At 45.4% G+C, this 19321-nt stretch overlaps 1 protein-coding gene across 14 annotated transcripts in view; it reads right to left on the reverse strand.

Moving 5' to 3' along the window:
• The window catches only part of CADPS (calcium dependent secretion activator), a 374509-nt gene that overhangs the window by 272174 nt on the left and 83014 nt on the right, over window positions 1-19321 (reverse strand). For all 14 annotated transcript variants that reach the window (XM_074957378.1, XM_074957382.1, XM_074957385.1 and 11 more), the window contains exon 3: window positions 8595-8927. In XM_074957378.1, the coding sequence (XP_074813479.1) occupies window positions 8595-8927 (333 nt within the window). The remainder of the gene's footprint in view (window positions 1-8594; window positions 8928-19321) is intronic.

Consider the following 19321-nt stretch of genomic DNA (forward strand, 5'->3'; position numbering starts at 1 on the left):
ATTTTTTCCTACAGTATGTATGTTGCAGTCTACACATCTAGATGCAATGGGAATCACAAATGGATATACTCTGAGGGATGTAGTATTCGCTCGCTTAACTACCATTCATATCATTGCAAGCTCTGTGCACGAATTAAAGGGAGAATATACTTCTAAGTGCTCAAAAACCAGAACATTTCCTTTGAAAACCACGTCATTCTGCTTAAGCAAAAAAAGGATCAATACTACAGACAGAAGCAAAAATTCACACAGCACATTTCTCAGATTAGCATGAGTAGCTACCACTTGGCATACTTCAACAGCAAAAGAAAGCCTGAAATGTATTTCCAAGCCCACCTGAAATGGGGTCAGGGAAGGGAGCATGATCTAGCAGCTATATGTTGAACTAGAAACTCAGAGAACTGGGTTCTATCCCTGGACCTGCCTTTGTGTTTGCTGACCCTTAGGAAATCATTTAACCACCACAGGACTCAGTTTCTTCGTCTTTAACATGGGGGCAGTTATACTTAACCACCCTTCTAGAGCACATCAAAATGGTCAGATGAAAGGTGTGAGCAATGTGCAAAATATGATAATTATTACATTCCTTTGCAAGGAAAGAAAGGAGGGCGGTAAAACAGGGCAGATTTGTCAACATGGCAATTATTTCCTTGGCTCTGTCTTGGATACATCTGGGGCAATATCTGTTTGTGTAACGAGGCTCTTGGCACAGAGAGTGAGGATTTCCTGATGCACTAGGACTCTGTTCCAAGAGCGTTGGACACACTGGCACCAAATTGTTAATTTTAATACCTAATTCTAGAGGCTGAACTCCGTAATGTATTTTGTCAGGGTGGATACTAAAGAAAGATCTTATGGAGTAGTCTCTAAGTCTGCAGCATACAGTTCACTCTGATGCCACTATACCGGTCACAAAAATTACCTAAAACAATATCATAAGCAGATCTGATTAGCTTTTCTAAGCATGAGGGATGAATCATTAACTGCATTAGTTGTCTGCAATGTTGTCGCCAGGCTGGTCCCAGGATATTAGACACACACAAGGTCGAGGAGATAGAAGGAAAGCTCTGTGTAAGCTCAAAACTTTTTCTCTCTCTCTCACCCACAGAAGTTGGTCTGATAAAAGATATTACCTCACCCACTTGTCTCTCTAACTGCATTAGTGGCAGTATACTGAGCGTTCTGAAAAGAATACAGAAATTCAGAAAGCCAATTAGGGAGATAAATAGTTTTCTCATACCAGTACCTAGGCATCAGATAAGTTCAAGTCAAAATAGCTTCTGAGTATATCATGCGTTACTTAAACCACAGGCGAAAACTACATTGTTACCTCCATTTTCAACATTAAGATGTAGCTTTATTTAGCTTGATCAGTTACAGAGCAAAGCCTGCAATGGTGAAGGTATTATAGCTGCCAAACATTCCTGCCGCACTTTTCAGAGAGAGAGAGAGAGAGAGAGAGAGAGAGAGCGCGAGCGCGCGCGAGCCAGATTCTGCGGTGGCATCTAAGAGCAGGAGTTGTCCATATTCAGTAGAGGCACATGCATGATTAATTATGCACACATGCGCAGTGTGAGCCTTCAGTGCTCTCATGTGAAGGTTACTATTTTTTCAGTGCATCCAGAAAAATGCCAGTGAAATGTGGCATGCATACACATTTTAAAAGAATTTATTTACTGCACATTCATATATTAGCAATTAAAATATGTGTATACTGTTTTAGTCATAGGAAACAGCCAACAGATACGTCAATCAGGTTACTCAGAGAAAGATTAAAGTTATACTTCCAATTAACTTGATGAGACAAGAGTCTGACCGTGCTAATCTAACTCAGTGTGTATCAGTTTCAATCACAGACAGAATTGGTATGTTTTAGCTAGGAAGCAGTGCAATGCTTAGACAGACTAGGATTGAAACAATACAGCCTGATGGAATCCAATTAGCAATTTACCTACAAATAGGCCAACTGCACGGAAGCCCATAAAAAGGTGCTACATGGGGCAAATATCACTCCACAGACAGGGCTGAGGGGTCTTCGGAAACCTACCTGCTCAGCAAGCTTGTCCGGATAATTTCTAAGGGAAGGCTGATGGGCTGGCAGAAGGGCGTACAAAGATCACTTCTCAGACTGGCATACTAGTGAAAATGAAAAGAGCTGAACGAAAATTAACGGAAAATAAACAGGGGTATCAGGGAATGCATTTTAAAATGTGCTAATTGTCCATATTGCGATGGGTCATTCCATCTGAAACAGCTGTACAAATATTACCTCCGCACATACACCCTTTATTTATAGACGCAAAACATCTTTCATTTCCCCTCACATTGTCTCCAGAGACTCCCTGAACCCAAGGCATGTCAGTGGTGTTATAGGATGTATCCCAGCCCTCTCTCTGAAGGTCTCTATTTATAGTTTTCAAATGTTGGCAGGTCTCTCTCTCGCTAATTGGTGTCAGACTTAAACAACAAACAAACAAACAAACAACAAAACACCACACACAAACATGAGTTCAGCCGCATTCAGGCAGGCTACCCAGGGGAGACTTTCTGAGGCACCAGGGACACTTGAGTGCATGGTTTCCAGCGAAAAGTCAATGGGAACTAACCACTTAACTCCCACTTGCACCTTTCAAAGTCTCCCATGGGCCACAAGAACACCCACAGTTTTAGTAGGAAGCATTAACAAAGAAACAAGAGATCAGGAAAGGAGAGAAACCTTCCTGCCTCAGGGCTTACGCCAACCCTGAACTATTTGCAGTCAGGAGGAAACGTTCTCTTAGGACAGGTCATGCCATCACTGCCTACTGCAGGATTTCTGTCCTCTAAAGCACGGGTGCTGACCACTGTCAGAGGGCTAGGTGGACCATGGGGCTGACATAATCTGGCAATTCTGATCTTCCTATCCAAGCAAAAAGAATTCTAACGTGCATGCAGTTTTATTTTTGTCCTGGGAGACACTTTCTCCTCACTTGTGCTGCTGTATCTCTAGTGACTGCAAGGGACTGGTTCCAGGTGATCACCAGTACAAGATGTTGTCTGCATTGGGGATCCACCCCAATTATGAGGATCAGTGCTGCTTTCCCTGGTTTCAAGCACTGGTGCACTGTTTATCCTGGCAGCAATTGTGCACACTAGAAGTTTGCACTCAGGCATCTATGCTGATAGCTAGTTAAAATCCCTACCAAAGACAAAGCTTGAATTTAGATGATAATTTGGCTCCAAAAGCATGTCTCCTTGCTCCACAGTCTGATCACAGAGACAGGGATCAAAAACTAAACCAAGCCTCCAAGAAAAGTCTCCTTAGCCAAAAGTCCATGCAGGGACCCTCAGGATTCCATCCCTGGGGTTTCTGCTATGTACAGTGCAAGGAAGAAATGTTTAAAACACTCATTTGAGGCTTGCTCCAATATTCCCCTTGTCCACCAGTTTCATATACATGGAACACAACACCTAAAGGGCTCAGAGGATAGGCACCCATGTCAGAGCCACTGCGCTCTACACTGTTACGGGATTGCTGACTGATCTGCAGCTCTAGCATCTCGCAGCCCGAGAGGGAGAGAAAGATTTAGAGGTAGTATACGGAGTCTGAGGGGTGCATAGCAGTGGGGTGGCAGTGAGAGCCTCTGGCACTGCTCAGTGGTAATGTAAATGTCTCATTAACGACCCTGGCAGCCAGCAGGCTCTGAAAGAAGATCCAACTAGCAGGGAAGGTTCCATAATACAGGGCCATGTGGAGCCCCTGCTGTTATCTAAGGGTGCTGGGTGTGGCTGGGGAGTCAAGGGGCCACTCTGTACACTGCAATCCAGAGCTGGGCATGTTGGTAAGAACAGAGAGCAACCTGCTGCAGCTCAGACCAGGCTCTGGTTTATGTGCTGTTGGCACGTTGTAAGTAGCATCATGTCTTTGTTTACCACAAACGCTCTGTGTGCGGGACACCACAAGTCTCTCAAAGCAAAGGAGGCGGGTAGTTTGAAATGCTGGAAATAAGGGAACTCGTGTGAGGTGTGGGTTCACGTGAGGTGGTTCACTAGCACCTCACAGCACTCATCTTCTGGCTGACTGTGCGATCTCCTAAATAGTGGCTATAGGAAACAAGAAGCAAATGCAGGAGATGAATGGGGAAAGGGGAAAATAAAAACCATCTCAAGATCTGTTGACAGCAGCTCTAGGCCAAGCGTCACACCTGGAGAATTACAACAGAAAACATCCAAATTCAGATTCGGGGGCATCATCATTTCAATCTGCGCAGTCTGAACTTCACAGAGACACTTATGGAATAGCTCCACTATTTCTGACTAGGGCCAATGCTACAAGCTTGGAGATTTCCAAGCGGAGCTTTATATAAGGTGCCTTCCCTTTGTATAGTTCTGAGGGTTACCATACAGCTATTACAAACAGCAAAGTAACTCACTGTAGCATTCACAGGTTCAATTTAAAAAATACACCTCTCTCAAAAGCCTAGCTGCACCTTTGCTTCTTCAGTGAGGATTACAAAGGAGGGATGAAACAAACACAGTCTTTCCTTCTTGCAGTAAAACTAACAAGCTGACGTCAGGGAATATCGAATGCAGGACAGGAGCTCAGCTAGCCATTTGCAATTGGTACGGCATTGGCTCCAACTCATAGCAGTATACTCCTCCCCCCAGTCAGAAAGACTGTCACACATCATGGGCTTTCACTGACCTAGGGTAGTGCAGCAATGATTAAATGTAGCCAACAGAGTCGCCTGGGGCCCGTATGTGAGATGGAAGGGTAATTTACACTTCGGTGCATGTGACAGAAGTTCCTTAGGCAAGGGTGGGCTGGAGGATGAGGTGCAGGCAGGAACTGGGTGGCTAATGCAAATGGAGGTGTGTACACCTTCGCTGGCTGTTGCTATGCAGGGTAACCAGGAGTAAGGATGACTAACGTCAGTGTCTCAGTTAAAGGTGTCTCCTGCCCAATTTAAGTCCGGTTTAGGACTGCCTTCCGGAGCGTCTGCAGTGTCCACACGTGTCAAAAGCCCAGACTGGCAGTTGGCTATAATGGAGCCCTGGTGTCTGACCCACAACAGGAACTGGCAAGCCACTTGATGATCCTTCGGCTAGTGCAGCAGTGACACCATTGGCCGTTTCCGGCATTCAGAGGTAAATCACGTGCCATTTGGGTTTATAACCCAACTCCCTCCCTTTTTTTTTTGGCCTGATCAATGGCACACTAAATGACTGTGTTTGCATGGCTCGCTGATCATCTCGCACTGTAGATTGTTAAGCCAATCTCATGATTTTGGGGGTTAGGGGAGGCATGACAAGATTTCTAAATGCATGGGGTTGGCCACAATGATTTCAGATAGTTTAGCTGTGCAGTGGAAGCTTATGAATAAAGCTGTCCACACAGGAAACCCAGATTCAGGCATGACCTTGGTAGTTTCACTCATCGATCCAGCTGGAGCAGGGATCTTTGTTCAGATGTCACTCTCAGGCTGTGGGAAATGCTACAGAGTACACTGCTTTTTGCATCTCCTAGCAGGTGGGTACTGGGCAGCAATGCTGTCTTACACGTAGTTATCTGCTCCATCAATCCAGAGTGAGTGCATTAACTAGTGTTCCTAAACAACAACAAGGGATTGTCCAGGGAGAGAAAGTAGGCTAGAATGAATGGAAATACAGGTTTGTCAAGGTTCCTTTCCCACTCTGAACTCTACATGTGGGGACCTGCATGAAAACCCCCCTAAGCTTATTTTTACCAGCCTAGGTTAAAACTTCCCCAAGGTACAAACTATTTTACCTTTTGCCCTTGGACTTTATTGCTGCCACCACCAAGTGTCTAACAAATATAAAACAGGGAAAGAGCCCGCTTGGAAACGTCTTTCCCCCCAAAATCCTCCCAAACCCTACACCCCCTTTCCTGGGAAAGGCTTGATAAAAATCCTCACCAATTTGCATAGGTGAACAAAGACCCAAACCCTTGGATCTTAAGAACAATGAAAAAGCAATCAGGTTCTTAAGAGAAGAATTTTAATTGAAGTAGAAGAATCACCTCTGTAAAATCAGGATGGTAAATACCTTACAGGGTAATCAGATTCAAAACAGAGAATCCCTCTAGGCAAAATCTTAAGTTACAAAAAGACACAAAAATAGGAATATACATTCCATTCAGCACAACTTATTTTATCAGCCATTTAACAAAACAGAATCTAACACATATCTAGCTAGATTACTTACTAAGTTCTAAGACTCCATTCCTGTTCTGTTCCCAGCAAAACCATCACACAGACAGAGAGAACCCTTTGTTTTCTCCCCCCCTCCAGCTTTGAAAGTATCTTGTCTCCTCATTGGTCATTTTGGTCAGGTGCCAGCGAGGTTATCCTAGCTACTTAACCCTTTACAGGCGAAAGGGTTTTTCTTCTGGCCAGGAGGGATTTAAAGGTGTTTACCCCTCCCTTTATATTTATGACACAGGTTAATAAAAACAAATGCTAAACTTCCTACTTGGGCAAGCTAACTTTACGCTGAAGTCACTTGGAAAGTAACTCCCTTTCCAGGGTCGATGGATCAACACTGCGGGACAAGGAAAAAACATTGTTCAGATGTATCTGAGAACACTGCTGCAAGAAAAAACAACAGTCTGGGTAATTCAGTTTGCCTCTCAACTACTCATCAATCTGAGAAACTATTTTCCTTGAGAAACATGTCTTACAATAGTTATTCCATGCATTGTTATCACAGCCACAGACACACACAGAGTTTAGGGATTGAGGATACCCATAGAAATTTACAAAGAATCCAGGGCCCATCACCATGGGTCCTATAGTGAAAATAATCATTTTCTGCCATTTTCTGGAACATTTCCTGCTCCTTGAGACAACTCAAGACTAATCAGAAAACCACATACCATTTGTGCCATTTTTAGTGGTCAGAAGCACTTCAGCACACAAAGGAAATCTGCCAAGTCTTATTGGGTTACATATTTACGGCCCTGTGGTCAAGGGACAGCAGAGTACACCCTGAACCAGGATATGCTTTGGGTTGCCCTGCTCATTTGCTACTTAAGTCCTTCTTCGATAGAGTCTCTGTCAAGAAGCCATGTTACTAATCAGAGCTGTAATGCCAATTAGATCCTTTTTCATTGTCACACATTTCTCTCCCTCTTTCTTTTTTTAAATGACTAACATGAAAAAGGGGGGAAAAGAAGAGAATTAATTTAGTCAGGAGGGGAAAACATGGCCCAGAATATAACCCCCGTCTTGAAAATGGAAATGCAAAGAATTGCAATTGAGGGCGGGGGAATGGACAGCAGAACTGGCTCCAGTGATCATCTGAACTAGAAGAACAGAAAATGGTGCAAAATTCATCTTTACTGGGCAGAAATTACCGAAACGAGGGAAGAAAGTGATAAAAATCATTTTGTTCTCCATGAAGTGGGGAGGCCAAGATCTAAGTCTTCCTTGGAAATAGGTTGGAGGATATTTTTACTCTGTAGTGAATGTCCTGCTGCTCCCTGTTGCAGTCTGAATTCAGAGGATCCCTAAATATTCCATCTAACGTTAAGTCTGCACTACCAAAAAGATGGGGGAATTAGGAGATAAGGAATATGGGTTAGATGTCCCGCTGTACAACCGTAATGGAGATGAGGCACCTGTGGTGTTTATCACGAGGTAGCTAGGTGAGGACAGCACTGTGCCTTGCCCGTGGCTGACCTCACCCAGTTACCTTGTGATAAACACTACACGTGCCTTGTCCTCACTAGGATTTTACAGTAGGATAGGGAACCTGAGTTAGTTATCCTGCAGTAAAAACTCACCTCTTTTAGCAGTGAAGACAAAGCCATAGTTAATCAAACCAGGCTGGTTCAGACAAAGGAGATGCAATTACAAGTTGGATGAACCACAGCAAAGCTTCAAACCATGGTCAGTGAACCTCAAATGGTTCATAGATTCTAAAGCCAGAAGGGAGCATCGTGATCATGTAGACTGGCCTCCGGTAGAACACAGGCCAGAGAAGTTCCCCAAAATCATTCCTAGAGCAAATTCTCACAGAGGAACAGAGAGCTGCCTGAGCTCGAATTTAAAGCCTACAAGCGTGATCTCCTTCCAATTCCATTTGTTTCTCCTCTTGTCTCACCTCCCTCCATACCCCACCATGCATTACCGCCCCCTCTTCATCACCCACTGTCCCTTTACATGCAGGCAGAGGGACTGAGAAAGGGGGAAGAATGGAGTGGACGCCCAGAGACCCTTACCTGCCCAGCCAGTGGTACCACAAGCAGTAAGGATTAGGGAGTGAATCCTGTGTCCCTTAACTCATGGAATGGTCCCACTGGGGTCAGGCATGAATGAGTAGTAGTAGGATTTGGTTATTGCTTAGCCTTATTAGCTTCACAACAGTGCACAGGTCACAGACAATCCAGCATCACCTCAACAAGCAAATTTGCGTAAAATGTTCACCCCTTGTGCATCTGAAATTCAAATACTAATATGATTTCCTACAGATGCACTGAAATGCGCTTCCCCTCTATGGCAAGCTGGCAGTACAAAGGCAAAGATAATGACTGCAAAATGGCACATGAGGTACCATCAAAGACTAGATCCCGGAAGACAGGGAGGGACCCTTACCTGACACGCATTGTACAGCAGCTGATGCTCAAATTTCTTGATTCCCAAGATGTTCTGGAACATTTCGTACAGCTGTTCCTTGCTGAGGATCAGCTCTGAGGCGGCACTGGCAGTCATCCTGGCCTGCTGTTTGCGTGGGTCCTCTTCACCACGGTAAATAGCATCAAATTTTGCCATCCAAGAGCTGAGAACCGTTTCCTTGCTGAGGCCGTCAATCTCGGGCAGGCTGCGCACCCTCTTCTCAATGTGCTTCTTGAAAACTTCTCGGGAGTCATTTGCAGAGCAACCCCCGCTCTGCACCATCCGGGCCACGCGATCACTTTTCAGAAACACCTGCAAGGAGAGAGAGACAGGGGAAAAAAAAAAGTGACTCCATTCTGTAGTCACCAGTTACTGTAAAGTATCACTAAAATGCTGTTTGTGTATATGAAACTCTGCAGGCCCTGAAGCTAACTTATTTATACAATACTTTCTAAATCCCCACCCAGCAGTCAAGCGCTGCTAGACTAGGTCACGTCTGGACTTTGTTACATCTCAAAGCCAGACCACTAAGCAAAAACATTTTGATGTAATCAGGACTTCACCTAACATCATAGTCATATTGCACCGAATACATAAATACTGCTCAGGATGCAGGAGTGTATTTTAGTTCTAGCTTCTGTTGTAACAAAAGAGCTATTGTGTACCTCCAGTCATCCAACCAAATTCTGCTGTCAGTGTAAACCTGGACTAACGCCACTGAAATCAGTGGAGTTAGGCTGTTTACACCAGTCTAATGAGTTGCCAGTCCTCCGACACGCCACAATGAGAGCTGCGGTTTAGAGCTGCTCAGGTGTTTGGAATATTAGAGCGACGCGGGGGGAGATGTGTATGTCAGTGGGCAGCTGAAGCAGTCAAAACGTGCAGGATAAAATTTCTCTGTTGCACGGCTCTGAAATTTATCACTTGGCTAGATCCTGGCCATACTGGGCCAGATCCCTCAGCCGGTGTAAAAAGAAAAAGTCCATGGAGTAATGTGGATTTACACCCATTGGTCCATGTGGTGTGTGTGTGCGCACTACACCACCTTTGCTTTCTCCCTTGACTTCTGTGTCGTTACTCTGGGATCACGCTGATGGAAGAAGCTGCCCTAAAATCTTAATATGATCCTTGCTATTTGGCTCCTTTAACCAGTAAGTATTTTAATGTAATTTTAACACATGGTAATAACCTGATGACTAACAGAGAGAAGCATCCTGGGGCTGGGATACAACACTGTCTCGTAGTAGCAACAGAGCTACTGCACCCTGAACGAGAACACCAACCTTCCATCCATTAGTACAATCTCAGCGTGCAAGCTGGGCATCCATCTCCCCTTCCCAGCCCTAACCCCAGAACAGAAAGGACTCCACAGATAGTTCACTGTTGCCTGCTGTGTGCAGTCACAATAATTTTTTAATTAAAATAAATGACTCCAGAGACAGGACACTATTTCAGAGCTGGCCACTTGGTTGAATCCATAGCACTAGGTAAGGGCTAGCAGCCGATCTGTAACGGTTTCACATCTCTCATGTTTCACAGTGGGCTTTGTTTTATCTGTCTGCATGAGCAGGCAGAGGGCAAGCAATAAAGATGAAAAGTGTCTGGTGGTGTGATAGCCACTACATTAAAAACATCTCTTTACGCTCTTCCATTCCTAGGCACCTCCTGTCAGCACTGACCCCTTCCCCACAGAGATGGGAGAGATTAAAGGATGAAGGAGAAGAATCCACCCAGGAGAGAATCGCTCACACAGATCCCTCCCTTGGGGCAAAAAAATACATCTCTGTCTTTGAAGGTGTGTGAGGTGATGGCATTCACCCTGGAGAGCGGTGGCTGAACTGAAAATTGCTGGAAGCTTTGAGATCTCATTAACAGATGACACAGCTGGAATGGACAGCTCTGAAATCTCCATAGCATTCGTCTGAGTTCCAGCCTTGGTCCCTGATGTTGGCTTTAGTCCCATATCGTGCATGACAAAGTTCTGTTCAACACTCTTTCCAGGCCCTCACTGGTTCAGGTTTTTAAAACGGCTGCCAATTGTAATGAGATACGTCTACTTGCGGTATGTTATTCAGCCACTCTCTTGCGCAGCTGACAAGGGAGTATACCCCAGTAGAGAGGGAAGACAAAGCTGCAACTCAAGCTGGGTGGAAGTCTGTAGGGGTAGATTCTAGAATAAACCCAACTTGGTTTAAGGCAGACTTGGATTCCAAACATCATGACATCAACTTATCCTTCTGTCTGAAGGAAGTGACTACTGAACTGAAGCAGACCTCAGCAGAGTGTCCTGCTGAGATAGCAAGAGGGACGCGATGCTGCATGTAGGAGCTGAATTATTTACGTAAAGGTAGTTGTGCTTAAAGAATGCCTTCTCAAAGAAATCGTGCATTGGCAAAAGTGTCTCCAGAAGCTCTCATATGCTGAGATTTTATCCCTCCTACTTAGACCATAAGCAACATTGCAGTATCGTGGTCAAACCCTCTAGACCAAGAGGCGAAAAACAGAGCAAAAGATGGGGGGAAAACTTCTGATCTTTGTAAACCAAAGGCTAACTCAGAGACACCACATATGATAAAAAAAATCAATTAAAATAAAAAAAGCAGTATATTCTACAGCCATAGTCAGAAAAGGGCAAAATCATTCCTGCTGTAACTCCATGGGCGGCATGTGACTCCTCCATTTGGGAAGGTGGCGCACACCCAGACCGGGGCCCTGCCCTGAGACCCACCCCGACTCAGCCTCCTCCCCCAGAAGCCCTGCCCATGCTCTGCCCAACCCCTTTCCACCCCCTCCCAGAGGCCCTCCATGCCCATGCCTCTTCACCCCCTCCACGAGGTCCCCCCCAATCATGTGTACACCTCATCACCCCCCTCTCTTTCCCCCCGCTCATGCCTCTTCCCTCTGCCCACTGAGCCATCCGGCCTCTCATGTACCTCTTTGCCCCCACCCCCAGACCCCACTGCCCACCCACCTGCCATTCGGCTGGTCGCTCACACTTACCTCTTCACCCCCTCCCGCGAGGCTCCCATGTGGGTGGAGCAGGGAGGGGAAGAGGCGGGGCCTCAGGAGAAGAGGATGAGGCTGGTGGGGCAGCTTGGCTTCCCCAGCCTCTTATCCCCACCGCCAACGTGTAACTCCATTGAAACAGAGGCTGTTACACCCAGAGTGCATTTTAATTCAGTCTCATGTTATAAAGAGATTATTGCAAAGCCCAGCACAACATAAGCTGGGGCAGGGGGTAGATAAAACGAGCAGACCAGGTATTAGATGAGAATATTCTCCCTGCTACAAGAAAGGGTCAAAACATCACAGGCCCACGGAGAGCAGGAAACGCCATGTGAGCAGCAAGGTAGGGGACATGGAGAAAGACTCCTTTCCACCCTCCCCATACGAGAGCCACAGTGCTACGGCTGCCTGGAGAGAACAAACGGCTGTTTTAATTCATGAAGCAGAGGACGACAGGAGTACAGCACAGTGGGAGGAAGCTGTGCAGGCAGCTAGGGGTAGCTATGAGCTCTCAATAATTAAAAGACCTCGGGGATGACCCGAGGACTTGGGAGGGTTTTAATAGCACTCCACAGTGTTTCAAGCATGGCATTCAGAGCATTCCCAGCTGTTTGATGTGCTTATGTTCTCACATGCATCTGTCAGGGGAGGGGGTTGGGCTTTAGTCCATAAAGAGCACGGTGCTTGTCGTGGGTGTGTAAGTGCTGGGGAGAGAGAGTCAGAGAGCGTGCTGCCTCCTTACACACATGCTGAGCCCAGGCCAGACTCCGGTCCCAGAATTACTCATGTCCAGGGCACGCTCACTAACCCGTCTCCCAGCTTTGCCTTTTTCAGCTGGGTAACATCAGCAGCAGGGTGAAAGGGGACTTGAAACGGCACTCATTCTGCACTGGAAGTTCACCAGTGGACACTGTGATTTTTACTTATACAGCCTATCTGTGAACGATAAGAGCGTTTAACTTGTGGTGAGTCAGCCAAGGGCAGGGCCGGTGAAGGGACTCGCACTGTGACCTTCTTGCTGGCGAAATGAGGTTACATTTATTCTTCATTCCAATTAACACAGTGACAGTTTTTAGGCAACCCTCAGAGCAAGGGGAACTAAATGCCTTAGAAAAATGCAGCATTTCGAGAGGTCTGCTTTGACCAGCACAGATTTGTGATCAGCTGGTCCAGGCAGGAGGTAATCCATAAAGGACATAGGGGTTGGAGGCGCTGGACATCAGAAAATGATGAATGCAGCAAGTGAGACAGAGAAGGGAATTGGGGAGATACGAAGAGATGCTGACACAAGGGCAATGGAAAATTGGTTTGTCACGAAGACGGTGCATGTTTCTTTGGAAAATAAGCCGTGAACTCAGTGGGTTCTGGGATGTCCAGTATGAATAAGGCAGGCTGAGAAAGAATGATCGCTGCAAAGTTCTAATGGGTGTATATGTCAGCATTTATTAAAAGAAAACCAAACACCTCTTTCACTGTGCAAGTCAGCTATTCCTATTGTCACGTCTAGGCCTTGCAGTCTAACCCTAGGCCTTGCAGTTACAACTCTCAGTCTATCGGCTACTGAGCAGGTAACAGCGAAGTAGCAGAAATGAAATGAAGGTTTTCAGCTAGTTAATACATTAAATTTCATCCACATGTGAACAGTTCCACAAAACACCCATTAAACCAATTCCTGTGTAAAATGGCCATTTAAAGTATGACTTACATCCAGGATTTTTCAGTTTTATGATTAACAATGGAAAAAGGTAATGGGTGTGAGTAAGTACAGATGTAATCAGGTACCTGGATGGCTAAATGGCAGCAGCTGTGCCTGGTCATTACCGGGTCAGAATTACATCAGTGTCCAGGTAACAGCCAGGCCATAATGGCTCCCACCTGTTCACGGAGAAGTGCTTTTACTGAGGGGATACAGAAGAGTGATGCATTTGAAGCCAGTCCCCGTTTGCCAGTTGCACATGAGTAATCCCAGTGACTGCTGTGGGAGTGGCAGCATGAGCTAGGTGATTAGGCTTCAGTCCTTTGTTCCACTGCAGGATCCTTGCAAGGAACACTCACTTTCTAACAGATGTTTTACAACTCGCATCATTTTCTTCCGACTTCCACTGAAAACATTTTGAACAAAGAATCCCGTGAACAGGAGAAAGGCTGAGAAAGTCTTGCAGCCTATGTTCAAAATGTCCAATCTCTACTGTGTATCTATGCTAAGCCAGCTGAGCCGCGTGTGGCCAGGTTGTGGAAAGCCCATCAGCTAAAAGGTGTTGGCTCCCTGCACTGCTGTTTGTGAAGTCTGCTTATCCCAGTGGCGTTTGCAATATTTCTACAGCATCACAGATGTTTTGCAACCCCCCCGCCACAGCCTGCGCGGTTCACTAGACTTTTCATCTGATGGCAGTGCTGTACAGATTAGCATAAATCAAGCTGGTATAGTATGAAAAAAGCCCTCTTTCTTCATAAAGTTATTGATCACACGTGCCCAAGTCAAATGACGGGAGAGACCATCGCCACTTCCACAGAACCAGAACAAGGAAGAGCAATGATAGCAAACACCCCACGGGCTCCCCACATTTAATCTGCTCCCCTTTCATTCTGCCAGGACAGAATTTTGGTAAGAGGACAAAATGCAGAGAACTGATTAAGCTGCATGTTAACACTGCATAGGAATGTTCAGAGAAACCTTTCAAACCTGTAATACTGATTATGTCCTGTGCTGGGATGGTCAGTGGTAAAGTTTCCAGATTGACTAAAAAAGAAGTTTCCCCCATTCCCAAAGCAAATCCTGTGATTCTTCAGGCTATCCAACCACAGTGTTGGGTATGTGGATTTCTAATGTATAAATGTAAACTGAAGGGACATTCAAGAGAAATGACCGTGGGAAATAGGCAGCAATACAGAATAGTCTCTAGATAAAAACGAACAGTGGATTAGTCAGATGGGCTGATTTATCCACCACCACCTTCACTCTGTTGAAAGCCAACTTGTTTGTGTTTGTCATAAACAAGTTCCTCACCATGCTCCTTTATATAAGGGTGTCTGCACTGCAGTTGGGAGGTGTGACTGCACCAAGTGTAGACACACCCAAGCTACCTTTGATCTCGCTTGAGAACCAACAGCAGTGAAGCCATGGTGGCATGGGATGTGTACATACCCAGGATCATGGGTGGTTAGGAACAGATAGCTTGGGAATGGCTACACAAGCTGCAATCACACCTCTCGATTGCTGTGTAGACATACCCTAAATTTCCAACTGACAGACATCTTCTTCCCCAAGGGAGCCAGCCCCAGGTTATTCATTTGGAGAGGACTTAGTTTGGGTGCAATGTTTAGCTGCAGTTTGCAGAGAGCTATAAAGACACCAAGAGAAGGTCCAGTGGAGGAGCTCAGTAGGTAGAAAGAACCACTATAGACACACGCTATGGGCCAGACTGGGTCCCTATGGCAGAGGGCTTGTGCTTGGCACATGCTGCTATGGGAGAGGTGTTAACGGCCTGTCCGTCCATCAGCTGTTGCAGGCAAAGGTGATCACAGACCTCCCTAAAGGACATGCCTGTGTTAAGCACTCAACTGATGCTCCTTGCACAGTAACAGCAGCTGCAGTCAAAGGAGAGTGAGCAGCACATGGTGCCATTGGGCCAGGCAATGCTGCCCAGAGTGGTGCGTGGAGCTAACCAAATGGGCAGCGCCTCCTCCTGGAGTTCCCCACTGGGCAGGGAGCCTGCCTGCTGCATCCCCCCTTAAGAGGATACAACATGTACCACCCTCTGTGGCTGCCTAGATCTGCTGGTATGTGCAGAGGCAGCAGACTGGGACCATTTCTTCCATATGGCCTTTTGGGTGGTTTGCACCCTAAGCTGTGTAGGCAAGGGGCATGGCCATAGTCCCTGGTCTGGAGGCACATAGTAGAGGGAAAAAAGAGCTTTCCTTCCAACCCCTTGGGAGCTGGCCTTGCTCTGGGGGAACACTGGATACTAAAAGCACCACCTTGTGAATCCAGGAGCAGGTGTGGTGCTTATTGTTTTTTGGGGTCTATACTTTAGAACTCCTTGCTAAGAGAGCCAGACACACATGCCAGGAACCAAACTCAATCAGGGAAGCAGTGTGGTCCAGTGACCTGAAACTTAGACATGGGGTCTATTCCCAGCTCTGCTACTGGTCTGCTGGATGACCACAGACAACTCACTGCCCCCCTGTGCCTCAGTTTCCCCACTGGTAAAACAAGGAGGTAGTGCCATAGGAACTACTAGTTGTTACTGTCCCTGGTATAAACTCCAAACACAGATCTCCATTTAAAGGCTATAATAAAAAAAAAAGGGTAAAAAGAACAGACACAGTGGGCATTCAGGGCGTTTAGAAAGGAGGGCTGTTTCAAGGTAGCTGTGACATTGCTTTTGAGTTCAGTTTGGGTCAGATGCAGAGTATCCTGACCATGCCATAGCCATGGGAAAAGCATACCCAGCCCTGTTGTAGTTTCTCTGGCTCTTCCATAAAAGTTAAAGCATTTTTTTTCATTTGCTCAAAGTCTCCACAGTGCCCTTAAGCATAAACAGCAATTACATTTTTAATTAATGTTCAGATTTTTAATGTGAGGCAGTGAGTTTAGTTTGGCATTTGAAGTATCACAGAACTGGGGTATGCTGTTTCATCAAGGAGTGTAAAAAAGTCTGTTGGCCAGGTTTTTTTTTTTTTTTTAATTTTTAGGGCACTCTCACATTATATACAATAATCTTCCTATTGGACCTCGGCAACAGTGAGTTTGGATACAAGCTGAATTGATGGGAATCCAGTCCCTTTGAGGTACTATGGCCCAGATCCTCAAAGGATTGTGGCTCAGTACCTCTGAAGAAGTGGGTCTAGATGTCTTTTTCAGACATCATGAAACACAGGCTAGTTTTGTATATTAAGAAGGTGCCTGTCAACTTTCAAGCACAGAATATTCCAGCCATCCAGTTTATTTTAGGATCCAGTTCCAACGCAACCTGAATATTAACAATGCATTTGGTACACTTCTGCCAAATTCCATTGTATTCCAGGCCAAGGCTTAACAAGCCATATTACGGTGTAGAAGCTACATTGAAAAGGTTTGTCCCCTATTTTCTACTCTACTCTCCAAGGCCCTGTTAACAAAAATATAGCAAGCAGATTCGACAGTGAATTGAAATGACATGTATCATTTGATTAGATTCTTCCTTACATGGTTCATAAGTTTTGAATGTAGCCTTCATAAATTCTTTACGATCAGTGAGTTTTGTGCTGCTCAATTAGTTGTTTGATAAACACATCCTGCATTTAAAGGACTGACTTGGGTGCTGGATATCCCCGAACTACAGTTTCCTCACTCCCAGTCAATGCCGCACAGCTCCTACTTGCCATGAGATTAGCCTTCTGCAAATCTTGACCAAACCATGAGTAAAGTGGAGTAAAAAATTTGGAATTTGTACCACTCAGGCAATTTTTCTATTTCAACCTTTGTTTTCACCCTGATTCGGGATGAAAACAAAACCTGAAGTATTAAAATTTTTTGCATAACAAAATTCTGAAAAACTGCGGCTTGGAGATGTTGAAACATTTTGTTTCAAGTCAGTCTGACATTCAACTGCATCGACCTCAGGTGTCAGAGAGCCTCACATGTGCTGTAGTTTGGGTGCCTGGTGCTCTTATTCTTCCCTATGGGCTGGACTCACTGGCCAGACTATGTGGCAGCCATGTGACTCCCAGGATACACCACACAGCTCAATCAGAAGGGAGATTGCATTGTCTCATGGAAGATGTAGTCTGGTCAAGGTACCTGGCTCAGAGGAGAGAATAAGGTCAAGTAAGTGCCTGAACTACAACTCCCATAAGGCACCACTGCCATATAGGTAGATGCAGTTCTGTGTCAAACTGACCTGAAGCAAAATATTTTGTTTCCATTTTCACTGACAGAATATTTATATATAATTAAAAAAAAAGTCAGCAAAACATTCCCCCCCCACCCTTAGTGGAAACTGCATTTTCCATCGAACAACTGTTTCAGTGTAAAAAGACCGACCAGCTCCAGCCTAAAGCTCTATGGAAGTGCAGAGCACTTACAGCTGAACAGGAGTGGGTGGCAACGCGCTGTAGAACTGAGGTGCTTGCCTGGCAGATTGGTGTGTGGCAATAACCCAAGAGGTACCAGTGAAAAGATTGTTTTGGGGTGGTGGAAAACATCTTTCCTGTGTACACTTTCTCATCTGCCCGGTTAGTCAGGATGGCCAGAGAGAGAGGAACAGGCTTCCTTTGTAGGAACAACAGACAGTGAATTACTTGCATAACCAAGGGGTTTTTGTACAGAAGGTTAAAGCCTGCCGTACCAGAGCACAGCAATAGATTGTGTGAAATGTAGTAATGTCCATGACAGGTTCTTTGCTCTCACTTTAGCAGTATGGCTACATCAGTGGAACCCGTGTGGGTGCCTATCTGCAAAGGAACAAAGGTTGTCAGTTCTGTAGGTTTTGTTCAAGTGTTTGCTGGAAGCTAAATTATTAGAAGCTAAAATATATATTTTTAGATACGTCACAGTTACAAGTATAGTAGATTCCACTTAATAGCAACCTCAATATTAACAATTTCCACTTAATAGCAACATTTTTCCGGGAACCAATCCTGTCCCATTGACTTTAATGGGAAAGGGATTCTGATATTGGCAATTGCATGCCACCTACTGAAAGCTTGTTTTGGAAGAAAAGCCCCAGCTGCAGGCATATTTGCGTGGCTGCGGCCAGGGAAGGAAGTGTTGGAGGTGATGATTCCAGAGATGCATGGTATTTCTCCTGCACTCTTTGGGGCTGCAGCCAGGGAAGGAAGAGCTGGGACGTGCTGAGCCCTGACCCCAGAGAGTGCAGGGAGAGGTACCATACAGCTCCATTGGCCCCTGCTCTCTGCAGAAAGCTCAAGCATCCAGACTGCAGTCCCCTCCCCGATGCTGCCCTTCCCGCAGGCAGGTTTGCACGGCTGCAGCCAGGAGAGGCATATCCCAGAACTTCTTCCCCCAGCTGCAGCCGCACAAACCTGCCTTCTCCTTATTAGCAACTGTAGGATAATGGCAACTTTTTGCTGGCAAACAAGGAGTGGCTAATAAGCAAAATCTACTGTATGCTGGAGCTGGTCAGAACAAGATTTCAACAAAGAAGTGGAGAGAAACTGCAAATAACTTCACAGCATCTTCCCCCCTTCATTTTCCTCCCAGCTGGGTTTAAATAGTCTGTTTTTTTCCTCTCACAGTCAGTCCCATCTAAGCAATCAGTTAAGCGTGTCTTAAATCCCACTGCCATCTTGGAAACATTCTCTCCAAGAGCATGTGTTCAATGAAGCAGTGATAAACTGACAATCTCCTGGTAATACCTTTTTGGATGAGGGATGAAAATTACTCTGTTCCTATCTGCCTAGAGAAAAGAGAGAGCTGGGATCATTAGACCAATTCAGCAAAGCTAAACCAGGGATGAATTATATGTTTCCCCACACAACCGCAATTGCTGCCCTTTGCTATCATGCATGGGAGTTTAAATTCTCTTCAAGGTTTTACCATTGAATTTTTCTCCACTTCAACAATTTATAAACCATTCTAGATCTTCACCTTTTATGGTGAGTAGCTTGGAGAGAGAAAGACGATTGGCAGGAAGGCTGATAAAAATAAATTACACTGCTCAGATAAACCAATCCCCCTTCTGACAAGTCCTTCTTCC

This window comes from Natator depressus, chromosome 7, assembly GCF_965152275.1.
Source record: "Natator depressus isolate rNatDep1 chromosome 7, rNatDep2.hap1, whole genome shotgun sequence".
NCBI lineage: Eukaryota > Metazoa > Chordata > Testudines > Cheloniidae > Natator > Natator depressus.